We start from the raw sequence: 17,699 nt of genomic DNA, 5'->3' as shown, positions 1-17,699 counted from the left end.
TGGCTGCCATGATTCTCTGCAGCTAAAACAAAGTTTTTTTCTTCTGAGTTCTTCCCTTTCTTCTTTATCTAACCTGTTATTAGGGAAATTTTCCTTGTTAAAGGGTTGTTTGTATTTATCTAGCTTAAATGGTGGCCCTTTATTAAACGTTTTCCCTTTTGAAGAAGGTTCCAATTCCCTTGCTCTTTTAATAGCTGTCTGTAAAGTAGGAGGATTTAAAGATTTAACCCATCCTTTGAGTGAATCAGACAATCCATCTATGAATATAACAATTTTGTGTCTCTCTGAAATTTCAGTTACTAAAACTGCCAACTTTTCAAATTCAGAAATGTATTGCTCCACAGTTCCAGTTTGCTTAAGCTGAGTTAAATCTTTTTTAGATGAAGTTCGGGAACTTTAGAATCAAATCTGTCAATAAGTTTCTCAGCGAATTCCACATATGTAATAATCTGATTATGACCCAAAGTTACTTACCCATGGTGCCACCATTCGTGTGCTACACCATCAAGATGTAATGCTGCATATTTCATTGCTTCATCTTCCAACATAGGATTTAATTGAAAATAGGTGTCAAGTTTTTGCGCCCAAGCCCTAGCTATGGTTTTCCCTGACCCATCAAAGTAAGGAATAGACATCTTACCGATTTTCCTCTGTAATTCACTGTTATTCCCTCGCTGACCTCTTGGCCTATGTTTCATTCTGACATCCAAGTATTCTCTAAATTGTTGAGACATGGACCAGCTAGGACACGAACCTAGGACCTTCCATACGCTGCTGGAGTGCTCTACCACTGAGCTACTGACCCCTCTTGGACCAGTCCATCGTTGGTCCGGGTGTGGCTTATTTCCAACACCAACACCCCCCTTAAGCCACACCTCTTGTGTGCTTGGGGCTCCTAGCCTGGACCTGGCTCTGATACCATGTTGAGACATGGACCAGCTAGCACACGAACCTAGGACCTTCCATACGCTGCTGGAGTGCTCTACCACTGAGCTACTGACCCCTCTTGGACCAGTCCATCGTTGGTCCGGGTGTGGCTTATTTCCAACACCAACATAAATGTCATTGTTGATCTAAAATCATCCCCTGATAATAACCAATCATGGTGTATCTCATCCTGTAATTCTCTAATTGTCGATTCGTTTTCTGGTTGCACATTCCTAGCAGTGAAAGTTGGCATAAAGGGTCTGGCTGTTCCTGTTCTTTCTAGCTGATTATTATTAACAGAATGCTCATCTCTACCCCCATTATTTACCCCAGCATTTTGATGTTGATTATTTCCATTATTTTGATGTTGATTAATATTTTGTGCCATAAATTGGGTCATTAAATTAGTCATTCTGTTGACATTGTCCTGCATATCTTGTTGACTTCTGATTAAAGCTGCTATGAGATCCCTATTGTTTTCAAGTTCCCCCATATTGTTTGTTTCAAAAATAATATCTTCGTCAATTGCAGTATGGCTGTCCTCAATTTCAAACTGAATAGAAGAGCTACTTTGTACTAAAGGAAAGTTTTGATCTTTGTTTTGTCTGACCCTAGTATTCCGGAAATTATAATTTCCCTGGTGCATACTCAGCTACACAGAATTTTCAACTCAAAAACTCCCTACATGGTGGCAAGATTCAAATGCTTTGATACCACTGTAAAAATCCTCAACTAATGTATTTGCTGATAAATGAAGTTCTCGGAGTATGTAAGGATGTATTTGGACAAAAACAAATTAAATGTTGTTTTACTGAAACTCGGACATCAATAATCCACAATTTTGTAACTACAAACTGTTCAGATCATAAAGTTTAGTTCTGTATAAATTTTGCAATAGGCATACATTGTCTTTACACTTATTGCACATTAGGAATCTGTACATTTAAATTAAGCATTTGAACAGTTAATTGGAAGGGTTCATGGTGCACCTGATAGATAAGTTGTGATTGCCAATTATAAATTAGACGTTGGTGCCAAACTTGTTGTAGAACGCTACCATAGGGTCGTCATATATTCTTCAATGAACAGAACAGAGAGAGACACACACAATTGCAGACGGATTACCCAGAATTTTGTTCCACTGAAAAATCTTCGTATACGAACAAGACTGAAGCATGAGGTCTTCACGGCATGCGTAGTGTTTGGTAGCACTTCCAACATCTCCACGCAATGACTGCAGCCTCCACGCCACACCACGGCATTATCAATTAAAACAAGTGTTAATATCCACACGCTACAATCCCGATATCGGGTTACAGAAGCACGGGGAGACGGTTTGCATTGAGTGCCGCGTTTGGTTCATACACCAAGTCTTCGACGGCAGTATTCCCAGTCTCGCGGTGTAGGAAAACACACACACCCGCATCATAACACATAGGGGTCATTCCATAAAAGTAATTCACGTTGCTTCAGCAAATAACGATTCTAGTCCAGAATCATACGAACCAATAGGCCAGTCTACCAACAGACGAAAGGCAAAATAATCTAAACGTGTATCCTTACACGCAGGCTTCACAATCTTCCATTCTCCTCTATTCCCAAATCTCTTCCTCCTTAAATCAACCTCAAAGGTAGTTCGAGAAAACCTGTTTCCGAACTGAATCGAACCAACCAATAAGTCCATTTCCATTATTTAGAACTATCGATAAACTATTGAATAGTTTAGGAGCTTATTAATTAATATATTAACAAAAGGATAATTAATATAAAATAATTAATATTACAAAATCATTTATTAATTAATTAATTTATATTAGTAAATTGAAAACTAATATAACAGAATTAATATGCTAGTCTAGACTTAGACTTGGAATTTATTAGGGGATACATTGTTCCATGGTCTGTTGAGCACCCAGACCATCATAGAAGAAAGCATTCAGTGGTGACAGTTTGCAAACCCTCCTGTGCCACTGTCTCTTTCATTGTCACATCTCAGATCGAACATAAAAGGGCAGATGTGTAGAAATCGGCCACCAGCATAGGCACATAGCAACCCAGCATTACAGGGAACCCTGCAAGTACTTCCTAATTAAGGAGAAGGAAGGTATTGAGGAAAGAAAAGGGTCATATTGTTCAGTTATGCAGATGACCTTATATATGTGTATAATTTGTAAGATCTGAATCAGAAAATTATATTCTGTTTTACCACTGAATTTCTAATTGTTCATTACACTTTATTTTCATTATGCTACCATCATCAATTACAAATCTATTAATTTTCTGAGTTAGAATTTGCAGTTAAAAGTTGGAATTTTGATTCAAGTTTAAGAAAAGTACCTTTCATCCAAGAATTCACAATTTGCCATCATGAAACTATAATTCCAAGTATACAAATATGCAAAATATACACGTGCACAACAGCATTGACAAGAGAATAATTATATTTTTACATTTTTGATTGATAAAATAAGGTTAAAGGGGTACTCACCCAAACAATAGAGGCAACTGGAATTGGTCAAAAAACAAAAGAAAGGAATTAGCCCAATTTCGAAAGGAAAAATTCATACTAGTCAACTGAAAAGCCATGGATAAAAGACTACCAAAATCATAACCCATGAATCACTGACTAAGCCAATATTGGCCAAACAATAGAACCTAATCAGCATCTACAAGTTACCAGTGATCTTCCAAAATAGAAATTCTCAAGGTCAATACCATACTTTGAAGATATCATGAAAGAATAGTCAAGGTTCTCCTTCCCTTGGAAAAGAAAAGATCTTCCACAGTCAATTGGGTTCCATCGCCAATAACCAAATTCCTCCCTCTAAAGCCTATCCAACTCAATTTTTCTTCCTCTCCTTTTTACTTTCATTCAAGGATAAATGCTTAGATTGAGCAATGACATATTGGGTTTAAGTAATCTCCTTTGGTGTTGAGAGTTGCAGCATTAGCTCCCCCATTTTAGAGTCTGGTTCGGAACTATCTTGCTCATTGACAGTTCCTAACAGATTTTCCAAAACCATCTAGTCGAAAGACATTTTAGGAAGTTTGAACAATAAAGCCATCCCTCCAACAAAATCTGAGACATTTTTAGAGCCATATGGGGACTCATTCATATAATTTTGGTGACTTCTGCAAATAAAATCCTTACAAGGTTGGTTGTTCTTTTGCCTCCAAGCTTGATTTGAGATGAATTCTAACTAGAATGTTTTGATGATGGACAGTTTTTTATTTTGTGTCCAACTTTATATACATCTAAAGCATCTTAAGGAAGCCCCTCATAGTAATTTTTTTGAATCCAGGAACCCATAGAGTAATATATGCAGAGTGGATGATAGGTTTCAAAGGGTCTGATTTCACAAACAAGCATGCATAATTTATTCGATCCCTTCTATTGTGTTAAAGTAGAACCAGAAAGATAAAAAAATCAGAATACAAAACAAGAGACTCAACAATTTATCCTAGGAAAACCCTCCACCTGAGGGTGAAAAACCCAGCCACACCAAAATTGAATCTTTATTATCAATATGAATGTGATACAATGCTTCTAAGTATAACAAGAAGCTCTTAGAAAATGAGGACTTCTACCTTACATTCAGAAAATGTCCTCTTTACAATAAGATGAGATCACAAATCAATCGATGAGATCATAAATCAATCGAACATAGAAGAATAATACTGAGAGATAAAAAATTACAAGACAGCTGAAGACCGCATCATCTCATCAAAAATACGTTCACCAAAAGATTACTAAAAGCATATGATAAAATTGTCTTGCTTAAGAATATAGCTGCACTCCTCGAAGAAACTGTTACCATACACATCACCAAAAGAAAGAACAGGAGCACGAGAACAATATAACACGAGAGAACGGAAGACGGAAAGCAAGGAGGCACAAAGATTTCAGTGACAGTTACAAAACAGCTTGAAACTCCTCCAACACCGACAAGATACACCAAGCCGTTGACACAGAAGATCCTCATACTGACGGAGCTCATGAAAGAGACGAAAACGAATATGATACGATACAAAAGGAACTGAAACACATTTCGAAAAATCACAGCGAATATAGAGAAATTCACAGCCACGGCAAGAAATGATATCTACTGAAGTTACAAACATTAACACTCCCTCTTAACAAAGGAGATAGCATTAACTGATTTCCAGTCATGGAGTCTCTCAACAGGACAAACACAATATGAAAACAACAAATAGTTTATCACGGATTATCTCAACGTGATAGGCATCATGGATTCACTCAACATGATGTTCACCATGGCTACTCCCATGAGTGAAATAACACAAGTTCTCATCACGGAGTCACTCAATGTGATGTTGCCATGGAGTCTCTCAACAAGACATTCACTATGGCTACTCCCATTAGTGAAAAGAGCCTCAAGGGCTTTCACCTCAAATTTCTCTGTCACAGAGAAAAATGCATTACAAGGGATTGCACCTTGGACTTCTCCCTCACAGAGAAGAACTCATTAACAACATGTAAAAGATTCATTAAAGCTGAGATTCCCTCTCAGCAAGAGCATCATTCTCCACAATACCAAGCTTGTCTCGAAAATAACAAAACTTCACTATAGGAAGTGGCTTGGTGAGAATATCCGTTGTTTGCTCTTCAGTGCAAATGTACTTGAGCTCCACTAGTTTCCTTTGAACCATATCTCTCAAGTAATGATATTTTATTTCCACATGCTTGGTTCTATCATGAAAAACAGGATTAACCGAAAGCTTCACACAGCTTTGGTTATCACAATGAATCATTGTAGGTTCCAAAGGATGTCCAAACAATCCTCCAAGCAATTTGCGAAGCACACTGCTTCTCTAGTTGTTGTAGCAGCTGCAACATATTCAGCTTCTGATGTACTTTGGGCTACACATGATTGCTTCCTGTTGCACCAAGAAATCATAGTTGAACCTAAACTAAAACAACAACCAGAAGTACTCTTCCTGTCAAGTACACATCCTGCCCAGTTTGAATCAGAAAAACCTTGCAATTTCAAACCTCCACAAGAAGTATATTTCAGACCATATCCCATTGTACCACACACATCTCAATATATGTTTAGCTGCAACAAAATGAATCTGTCTAGGCTCACTCATAAACTAACTAAGGGTGTTAACAGCATAACATATGCCAGGCCTAGTATTAACTAAATACATCAATCCAATCAATTGTCTATACATAGTAGGATCAACTAAGTCTGAACTATCTGCAACCTCATGTAACTTTTTTCAGATTTGCTTCCATGGGAGTTGCCATAGACTTGCAATCTAACATACCAAATCTTTTCAAAAAACCAATGGCATATTTCCCTTGACTCAATATGACTTCATTTGGTCTTTGCCACACTTCTAAACCAAGAAAATAATGCATCAAACCCAGATCTTTCATCTCAAATTCAGAAGCTAACTCTTTCTTACATCTAGCAATGAGATCATCCTCTCCAGTAAGAAATAAATCATCAACATATAGAACTAAAATTAAGGCTTTATCATCAATTACCTTGAAGTAGATATTTCGATTTGCATCGTTTTTGAGAAAACCCAAGCTCAACAAATATTGATCAATTCTTTCATACCAAGCACAAGGAGCTTGCTTAAGACCATACAAGGCCTTTTTCAATCTACATACATGTGATTCTTTCTCATGGATCACAAATCCATTTAGCTGCTCAATAAAAACTTCTTCAATTACACCATTCAGGAATGTTGTCTTTACATCCATCTGATGCAATTTCCACCCTTTAACAGCTGCAATAGCAATAATAGTTCCGATAGAGGTGTACCGAGCTACAGGAGCAAAGGTTTCCTAATAGTCTATACCTTCCTTATGAGAAAAACCTCTAGCTACGAATCTAGCTTTATATTTTTCAACACTTCCATCAACTACATGTTTAATTTTGAACAGCCACTTAGAAAAAACAACAGATTTAACTTTGGGCCTAGGAACTATGTCCCACACATCATTCTTGATTATGGATTGGTACTCCTCCATCATGGCATCCTTTTATACTTGCTGTTTTGAAGCCTCCTCAAAACTTGAAGGTTCAGATGATATAATATGACTCATCAAATCAACGTATCCTGCAAACTTATGAGGCCTTTTACTTTCCCTGAAAGTCCCACGTGGGGCTACATATTTTTCAGCCTCTTGCATAGTATGTCTAGCCCACAAAGGTCTCTTCTTATCAGCTGAAGCATTACTTGGACCACCAGTAGTATCTATAGGATCAACTAGATCAACAGAAACAACTGGATCAACAGGATTAACTAAATCTTCTAACTCTGTAGACTCCCTCTGAATCTCTGAAGGGGAATCTGAGACAGCCATATCCAAATCTTGAGAAGGCACAAAATCTTCTCTATCAATTTCCATAATAGATTCTTTAGACCTTTTGCAAACTACATCTTCTTCAAAAGAAACATCTCTACTGATTTCAATTTGCTTTTGACCTGGAATGTAAATTTTGTATGCTTTAGATGATTCACTATAACCAACAAAAATACCTTTCTTCCCTGAAGGTTCTAACTTAGTTCTCTTGTCTTTTGGAATATGAATATACACTGGGCATCCAAAAATCCTGAGATGACTAATATCTGGTTTAGAACCTGAGAAAGCTTCTTCAGGTGTCATGTTATCTAGAATTTGATGACTACGATTCTGAACATAAACAGCTGTCCTGCAAGCTTCTGCCCAAAGAAATATTTGAAGACCTTGATCGTGGATCATGGCCTTTGCTGCCTCAACAATAGACCTATTCTTTCTTTCAGCAATTCCATTTTGTTGAGGATTATGCAGAACACAGAACTCCCTCTTAATCCCAACTTCAAGACAGAAATTTTGAAACAAACTAGAAGTATATTCACCCCCATTGTCAGATCTTAAAACTTTGATCCTCTTATCAGACAAATTTTCAACAAGGGCTTTAAATTCTTTAAATCTAGATAACACTTCATCAGACTCTTTGGATTTAAGAAAATAAATCCATGACTTACAAGAGAAGTCATCAATGAAAATGACATAATACCAAAAACCACTTAATGAAGCAACTGACATAGGTCCACACAAATCAGAATGAATCAGCTCTAGGACATCTTTAGCTCAAATTTCACTACTATGAAAATGGATGTTTAATGTTCTTACCTAGAGCACATCCTTTGAAGATGCCCTCATGATCTCGATTCAGCTTAGGAAGGCCGACTACTACCTTCTCCATGAAATACAAGGTTCTAAAATTAAGATGAGCAAATCTTTTGTGCCACAGTTCACTTGGACTTATAGAATCATGGGCAAAAACTTAATAGGATGAGCTGAAAGTCTATAAAGGCTGTCATGGTGAACACCAATCTCAAGGGCAGAAATAAAGCTTGAGTTATTCTTCCATGCAAGGACTTTTCCATCAGCAAATGCAACATTATAACCTTTATCTTCCAATGCTGAAATGGAAATTAGATTCGTTTTTTTCCAAGAACAAACAGTACATCACTCAAGTGAAGAGGAATACCTAAATCTAAACAAAATGAAGTAGAACCAGCGCCCTTCACAGAATAGGAAGCATCATCACCAATGATAACTTGTAAGTGAGAGTCTTTTCCTTTCAGATTAGAGAGGTGCTCACGATAACCTGTAATATGGCGGGAGGCTCCACTATCAATAAGCCATGTATCATTGTCAATACGAATATTACGGGAGACAACATAAATAAATAAGAAACCCTCTGAATTTTCACTAGACTCTCTATGAGGAATAACATTTTCAACATTTGTTGCAGCAACTTGAGGCTTGGGTCTCGAAGGACATTCTCTAGCAAAATGACCAAATTGGTCACATCTGAAGCATTGTACCCTAGAGAGATCCTTTCTTTTCTTAGATTCAGGAGCTAAATCAGAATTCCTATCTCTGTTCTTTTTTAAGTTTCCTTTCCTTCATTTTCTTTTAGATGAATGGGCAGCAAGAACATGATCTTCTTCATGATGAGATTCCTCTTGCCTCCAATCTGCATTCCTCTTGAATGCAATCAGCCCTCAATCGATCAAACTTGGGTAATTCATTTCTTCCACTAATACCTTGAATGAAAGATTCCCAAGAATGAGGAAGACCATTCATGGCCAGCATAACCAAGTCTTTATCCTCAATAGAATCACCAATAGCATTGAGCTGATCCTTCAATTAGATAATCTTCATAAAGAAGGAAACAACAGATTCACCTCTACTCATTTTAATATGAAGAAGTTGACGTCTCAATGCTAGAGCTCTACTAGTATTATTGAATTCATAAAAGCTTTGAAGGCACTTGAACATATCTTTGGCTAAATTCAACTTGGATATAACAGGTACTAGATGATCCTTAACAAAATCAATTAGAATCTTTCTAGCCATGAGATTATTCTTCCTCCATTGAGCTTTCTCGGTGTCATCTGAAGGTTCATCTACAACAGACTTCACATGGTTTAAGAAGATCATTCTCTTCTAGCACAATAAGAATCTCGAATCTCCATGAAGTGTAATTAGCTGCACCATCCAATCTGTCTTCAACTTTGAGTCCATTCACCATGATGGAAAACTTGAAATAAACAGACTAGAGCTTCAAACAAAGAAAATTTCAAAACTAAGCAATCTGGTTCTGGATCTTTTCTTTAGACCCGCTCTGATACCATGTTAAACTAGAACCTAAAAGATTAAAAATTCAGAATACAAAACAAGAGACTCAACGATTTATCCAGGGAAAACCCTCCACCTGAGGGTGAAAAACCCAGCCACACCAAAATTGAATCTTTACTATCAATATGAATCTGATACAATGCTTCTAAGTCTAACAAGAAGCTCTTAGAAAATGAGGACTTCTACCTTACATTCAGAAAATGTCCTCTTTACAATGAGATGAGATCACAAATCAATCGAACATAGAAGAATAATACTGAGAGATCAAAAATTACAAGACAGCTGAAAACGGCATCATCTTTTCAAAAATACGTTCACCAAAAGATTACTAAAAGCATAGGATAAAATTGTCTTGCTTAAGAATATAGCCGCACTCCTCGAAGAACCTGTTACCATACACATCACCAAAAGAAAGAACATGAGCACGAGAACAATATAACACGAGAGGAGGGAAGACGGAAAGCAAGGAGACAAATAGATTTCGGTGACAGTTACAAAACAGCTTGAAACTCCTCCAGCACCGACAAGATACACCAAGACGTTGACACACGAGACCTCATACTGACGGAGCTCATGAAAGAGACGAAAACGAATATGATACGATACAAAAGGAACTGAAACACATTTCAAAAAATCACAGCGAATATAGAGAAATTCACAGCCACGGCAGGAAATGATATCTACTGAAGTTACAAACATTAACATATTGTAGTCTTCTTTTTTCTTCTCAATTCAAGCTTGCAATCTAACTCGACATTTATATGTTCTCCGTTTCCATGGGGAACCTGTATAACTGCACTCACATAGAATTTTTTCTGAAATCTTCTCCACTTGAGGGACAAAAAGAAAGTCCACGGCCTCACAAACACATACAGCCATGAAACACAGATCCCTGATTAAGAATATTGTGTCCTTAATTGAAACTGGGCTTGAAAGAAACCTTTTGCCAAAAAAAAATTTGAGGAAGTCAATTCGGCAAAGTGGCTCACATCCATTGTTTCATATCTTTCAATCTAGGCCTTCTCCTAAAGAATCTGCAAATAATGGTCATATCCACAAAATCTCTTGATCTGTTCAATGGTTTACTTAAAGACAATCAACTCTGAAATCTCTTGGGCAATTTTGAAACGAAAGTCTCCCTGAAAAAGAGTTTTGAAATCCCACATTCATCCTCAAGGGACCTCAACCTGACCATGGTCTAAGATGGTCAAATTTTCTGGAGCAAACCCCTACTCGTCCAAAGGTAATTTTCAATTTCAAAGAGCGGGGATTATTCCGAGGACGAGAGAGAGAAATTGAAACCCTAGCAGCATTGTCCAGATTTTGAAAAACCCTCCATAATCCTGCAATAAAGTAAATATTTTATCAGTAGATCCACAGCAGAGCATCCATATGAAGCCAACTTACACCAGCGGAAATCACTGCAACCATGAAAAGGGCTCACAAAGTTAACATGCCCCGGCATGATCAATCAGTTCTGAAACAATCCTGCTTCAGAGGAAAGCTAATAGTCACTTCTTTCAACCCCAACCTGTGTTCCTCCACACCATATCTGTTACCTTTAATCTGATATATGCTGTCCTTCATGTTATTTTCTCCATCCTTCACACAGCTCATGCCCCCTTTTGCACTGCATTTGTGCGATTTGGCAAGGGGTGCCATTGCCCACCTTCACTGCCTTCATTGCAGATTTGTGGTCACTCAGTCCAGTCAACAAAATAATTAAATGTTATGCCACTCTGGTGTAGCCAAGGAGAGGAATGAGAACAAACTTTCATAGACATTCACAGGTGCTCTATGCACCTTTTTGAGAATATTTATATTATTATAATTAAAGGATTTCTAAACTCTGCAACTCAGCTCTGTAAAACAAATGCAAGGCCATTACTTCAGGCATTCATAAAGTAAGTCAATCAATTATTTGCTTGCTTTTAACATACTTTAGCTATGGATATGCTTCAAGCTAATATCAAGCTATACTTGATTGTAAAATTAGGATCATAAACTGGCTGAAAGATTCACCATTGGCAAGTGAATATAGTTAAAATCCCTTCATTAATAATTGCTTCATAAAAGTGTGACAGGATATCATCATGACCAAGCACACATGCATAATCTCGTAAATGAGAAAAGAGGATTCTTTCGAGAGTGATCATATAAATCAGTTCATGCAATTATTAACAAGTACAATTTGACATATAGTTAAATTGTCTTCTGATGCATTTAAGTCATCAATGCCTATTCCTCAATTCTATGTGAATTTCTTGGCTGTAGTACTTGACAGAGAATAAGTATCAATTGAGTTACAAAATTATGTTGTCCATATCCTGTAAACAGCTACAGATAGATTTAGAGTTCATCTTTGTAAACATAAAAGCTGATAGCAAACAAATCTCAAGTGCATCTCAAAAGGGAGACTTGCAAGTTCTTAGCCTCCACAATTTCATTGAAAATTTAAAATATTTGTGTACTAACTGCATTAGGTTCTTACAAATGATAATCACATGTTCAGGATTCAGGAATATATTTGACATGTATGCATACAAAAGTTCCCAATAACTATAAGGTACTTTCCATTTGTGGGAAATGAAGCCCTGATGGTTAGGTAAGCCTGCAAATTAATTGCTACCTAATACCAACAAAGATCACAATTTGAAATTCCAAAATTACACAGGACAATCTCTGGCTGCAATAAAGCTACAGGAAATGAAAAAATGCAAACTCTACCTTCCTACCACCATTCAACTGTTGCCTCACAACTTGTGCCAGACTTAGCTGCAAAAAAGCAATTCAATAATCAATTCCAGCTATGAATGCCATCATGAATAATGTAGCAAAAACTAATCAGCAGAAATCTATAGAGAAGATATCTACCGGTAATGGAGTAGTAAATTCCTGAGAGGAAACACCATATTCATTCAAACTTGAACAAGGCAGACAAGCACCAGAAGATGAATTTGATTCCCCGGCTGACTGGGAGTTGTCACTAGTAGTTGCTGATGATGAATTTCTCGGTTTCTCTAATCTTCTTGGACGTCCTACAGGAGCTTTCAGGTACCTCCATGTAAAAACAAACGCAATAGCAAGTCCTGCAATGGCTCCAATAGAACCATTCTGGAAAATGCAATAAATAGAGCTCAATGTCAACATCCCCAAGTCAAATATTACAAGACTCTATGAAAAAGTCAAAATATTGGAAAATTTTGCAAAGAAAAACATTACAATCAATCTCAGAAAAAATGCATAAAGATTTTAAATCTTGAAGACCCTTATGGTTCACATGGCCCAAGCATTGGAATTCTTTGCAATGACATCCATAGCTTATCCACTTCTCTGACATCTGTACATAGAATCCTTTGATAGAAATACCTTCATCTATCCCTGATTTTATGTATCATAGTTTTCATTAATATGGATGAGTCACCTTCTATCTAGGTTCCACAAAGTTTCTTGTATGAGAAAACGAGATTTCGAATGCAGCAAAAATATTATCATCCTTTGAAAATGACAGAGGACTTGTGTGTGTGTAGTTAAATAATGAGCATCCAAATCTTAAAACTCTTCTTCTTAAATTTAAGTATCATTAAAGATTCCAATAATATCCATATTCATGTCACATGAAATGAACACTGCATATTTAATAAATATAAAATATACTATTGAGTCAGTTGAAAGTTTTCTTGCTTTTATGCTTTCCTGCCTGACACGCTTAGACCTCAATATAACTATAAGAAGGGTACATGTGTGCTCTCTTGTTAACCTGAGCATTTCTCATAAATGATTCCTGCTTGTCTTTAATAAGCCTTAGCTCTCTAGATATCTCTCATCATATATCCAGAATTCATTTATATGACAAACTAACAATCAATAAGAATTGAACCATCTCTATTCTGAACAGAAAAACGATGTCTCAGGCAAAAGAAGATGATAAAACAGAAAAAATGAATAAAAACCATCTCTATTATTTTTACTGCCTCATAAGTAAAGAACTCCAACAAGTACCTAAGACGGCTTGGGGATTTCTGTATTCCAACTCTGGATGGGTCCAAATCATATTAAACCACTGTAGTACATAGAACCTACTATTAAGTGGCCACCTGAACTGTCCAGGAATAACCAGAGGAGTGGATGTAATAAGAGACCACAAATATAATGATTTATATGATATAGACATTTGGATCTGACATGATACCAATAGTTGATGAGAATGGAGTTTGCCTGCATAAGCAGACTAAAATATGCATATCATTACTAGGTGGGGAAGAAGACACTGGTCTGAAGAAGCTGTGATCGATAGTAGTGACTCCCAAAACCACAATGATGAAAAAGGGAAAAAATATTGCAAGAATGGAAATGATAATCACTGATAATTGATGAATGCTAATATCTTATCTTGGGTGGACAAAACGTGATGGAGGAGAATGTTAACGAGGGTGATCTTCTGGCTGTAAAAGAACTTCTGAACTCTGAAGACCTCCATCCCACAACTGTGCAGATGCTTCATAAATATCCTTAGTTAGAGCATGGGCTCCCCAAATACCATCTACAACTTTATAGAATGCCTCTTTGCTAATCTAATCAGGCAGAAATATCTGAAAGGGAGTGACCCATGAATCAACAATGCGGGCATGTGGATTGTTACAGGGTTACTTCTATTAGCAATGGGACTCAAGGAGAAGTGCCGTGGGTTTAACCCCAAGACAACTGCAAGATTTGCAGTCCCCTTCAGTCATGGATTAGTTTGATATCGTTGCAGGAATTGTGGTTCATCAAGCCATTATGCTTTTTATGATGAATTCTAAAACTGGTTTAGTGATTTGGTAGACAAGACTAAATTAGTAGTAACCAATAGTTGGTCTATTCTCTAAATGCTTATCAAGATCAAAGGTAGATTCCTTATCAGGCTATCTGGATTTTCAACTTTTTTAAAAAAAATTAAATTCTCTCACAATCTGGTAATTGAAGATTGGGCGATGTATCTTATGGAAGAGCATTTTAATTTTCCTAAAGTAATGTGATAAAAAGTAATTTTTTTGCCTATGTCTAAAAAAAGATCTTGCGTACTAGTTATGTCCTCTATAATTCATGTTGCACTTCTGTAAAAAGTTTTTGTTCTGCAAAGGCAAGCCTGTGGGCCTTGAAGACAGAGCAGCGTGACACACACAGCAATAGTACAGCATGGCTAAAACCATTAGTGATTTTCAATTACTCAGGTTCAACACTGAAAAATTTGACTTTTTTTTTTTGTCAGTGAATGAATGGTTACGGCCATCCAGTGGGTGCCAAATTTATTGGATAGTCACCAGTAAAACTCAAAACCTGTGACCATTGATGTGTAAACCATTTTTGGCTGTGATTGAACAACAGCCCTCGGGCAACTCTAACAGGTTTGACCAGATTATTGCCGGACAAAGGACCATTTGACAAGTCTAACAAGTATCTGATTAACTCATAAATCCTGGTATTATGCCTGAGAAGGGTCTTATAATTGATTCCAGATATGGCCTTCGTTTATTCCTTCTCTATCATTGAGATTTTTATGCTGTAGACGTCTAATTGCTATAGTTTCTCAGTATAATCATTTTTATCTATGCTGTAAAGGCCTCTTCATGTGTACCATGATCTTTATATTGAGATACTTATGCTGTAGACACATAAAGGCTATGTATTCTCAGTATCATCAATTTTCATTAAAGCTTCAAAATCTCTTGATATTCAACCTTATTTGTACTGCACAGATCAGTTATCTGTGATCAACCTCATGTATGGAAGCTTATCTACTCGTCAAAAAAAGTATAAAAAAATATTGTTTATAAAATGGTTCATATAGATTGTCTTTGTTATATGTCAAATGATCAAACTTAAATACAACATGTCCATTAATTTCCCAGTCATCATGCTCTAGGACTGAGGTGCAAACTTGTGCTGTGCATAGAGGCCAGAGATTTGAATAAATAATCATGAGCTGTTAATGTCCTCTAAACTCAACCATATACACCAAAACAAAATACAAAGGTTCATATAGCATCAGAATACTAGTGTCATCACTTTGCACATATTGGGGCAAACCGGTGTCATCACATTGCACATTCTAGGGGAGGCACAGCTTGAAACTGAATCTTCATAATTTCGGTCCAACAAATACTGAAATATCTCTATCCTAGTCAGAAACTAATTGTGAATTTGTCGGAGGTTCTTACCAATGATGACTACTGCTATCAAAACCAAAAGGGGCAACAAGAGATCTGGATGCCCATTGCAGAGTTTCCAATATCCACCCAGATTCTTGTCCGCCAAGTAACAATAGGTGAAAAATGTTTCAAATTTTTGGTGTAAATTCAAGCCTCGTATCCAGATTTTATACAGACCAAACAAAAAATAAGGCCAAGCTCATAGCCTGATGCCACAAAATAAACAAGAAGAAATTTTGCATTGAATTAATTTTATTGGATAAACAAACTGCTTTTTGCATGATACTTAACTAAAATATACAAGTAGCATTTTCTCAGCGGATTGTTGAAAAGGGCAGAAACCTGTTGCAATAAGTGATCCATTTCACTGCTTGACTGCAATCCAGTCAGTTCAAACTGCATTGGATTTGCACTCCATGTTCCATGGTGACACACCCCCACCTCTTGTTCCCCGTCCCCATCCCATGTTATTTTCCTATTCAAATGTTTCTCCACGGATTTTTGGGTACGTTAAGGCATCACCACTCATATTCCCCATCCCCCTCCCAAAACCAATTCAATTCGGACAAACCCTTTTGTTAGGTATGCGGAATGGAGAATTCGGTCTTTGTCATTTTCATCTGCAACTTGATGAGTCACCGAGATGGCAGGATCGTATGCAAATGCAACCGTTGTGTAAGCACACACCCTAGTAGTGGTGAACTGCTGTGTCAGCTCAAAGAGTCCCTGTGGTAGTGGGGTAGTAACCTGGACGAGTAGGCAAAAGAAACAGAAACGCTCATATGATCCCTCTGCTTTACTTATGGGGGGAAGATGAATTACAGATTGATACAGAGACATAGGAATGTATGTAGATGGCATCTGTATGATTTTGAACGGTCAAGAGCACCCTACACCTACAAATTCTAATCTTGAGAAAAGCCCTAACTTTAAAAAACAGCTAAATTCGAAAATTAAAACAACAATACCCAACGAATGTGTGTTGTATATCGGCATCAATGAACCAAAGATCATAAGTCATTTGAATTATCCAAAATACACGGTTAGCGAAATGAAATGGCAGGAACGAAATCAAGTAGTCATGCTGTTAGCAGACTAAGCATATCTACATCCCAATTCAGATAATCTATATCACCGGTTGACAATCTACGAGCTAAAAGCCAGCCTATTGATTGCAATCCCAGATACAGAGAGCATGTGTCGATTTTAAAATATATAAAATCACCGACAGGTGAGAAGATTAAGATAAAGAACAGATCTGTGAAATAAGAACAAAAACAGACCTTGTGATTGAGGAAGAGGGCAATGATATTGGACATTTTGGCATTAAGTTGGGCATTGAATCTGCGTATCAGGTCGAGCAGCTCCTCTTTCAACAAGTCTCCCATCACAGATATTCTCTTATAATATTCTATGATTCCAACCTCTGGCTAAGATTTTATGTTTGGTAATGCATTGTCTCTGACTCAGACCAGGCGCTTTCCCTTCCTGTCTTTGACCTTTTATTTTCTATTAGCGTTGGTGAAATTTTCAATCGTAAACCACATCCATAATTTATACTCGGCAAAATATTTGCATACGGAGACGCATTATCATTTGCCGCCACAATGTCTTTCACCTTCCATATGCGATTCCCAATATATAGGCCTCATCTCGGCCATGTACTTCCTTCAATTATATGTTGATGCATCTTCTCTACTCCATATTCACCACATCGTATAACAATTGTTGTTTAGCGGTGAACTCTTCAATTCACCGGTTGCCTTCAGACTCGTAGACGTTATATTTTATAAGGTTGAAATAAATGTTATTATGTGATCATTTATTTCAATTTTCTAAGGAGAAAATGTATAATTTGGTATTTTTTATTTTTTGTGATATCTTTTATTTCAGTTTTGAGTTGTTGT

General features: G+C 36.9%; 1 protein-coding gene across 1 annotated transcript in view; it reads right to left on the bottom strand.

Annotated features, from left to right (window-relative positions):
- LOC131040968 (peroxisome biogenesis protein 22) overlaps positions 1–17,480 on the bottom strand; it is a 62,513-nt gene extending 45,033 nt beyond the window's left edge. Inside the window, exons 1-3 of the mRNA XM_057973937.2 lie at positions 17,076–17,480; positions 12,476–12,715; positions 12,329–12,376 (exon numbers count right to left, since the gene is read on the bottom strand). Coding sequence (XP_057829920.1) covers positions 12,329–12,376; positions 12,476–12,715; positions 17,076–17,180 — 393 coding nt within the window. The 5' untranslated portion in view covers positions 17,181–17,480. The remainder of the gene's footprint in view (positions 1–12,328; positions 12,377–12,475; positions 12,716–17,075) is intronic.
- Between the last annotated feature and the right edge of the window lie 219 nt (positions 17,481–17,699).

Source organism: Cryptomeria japonica, chromosome 4 (genome assembly GCF_030272615.1).
Source record: "Cryptomeria japonica chromosome 4, Sugi_1.0, whole genome shotgun sequence".
Lineage (NCBI taxonomy): Eukaryota > Viridiplantae > Streptophyta > Pinopsida > Cupressales > Cupressaceae > Cryptomeria > Cryptomeria japonica.
The sequence above is the reverse complement of the archived record's forward strand: the minus strand, read 5'-3'. Positions and strand labels throughout refer to the sequence as shown.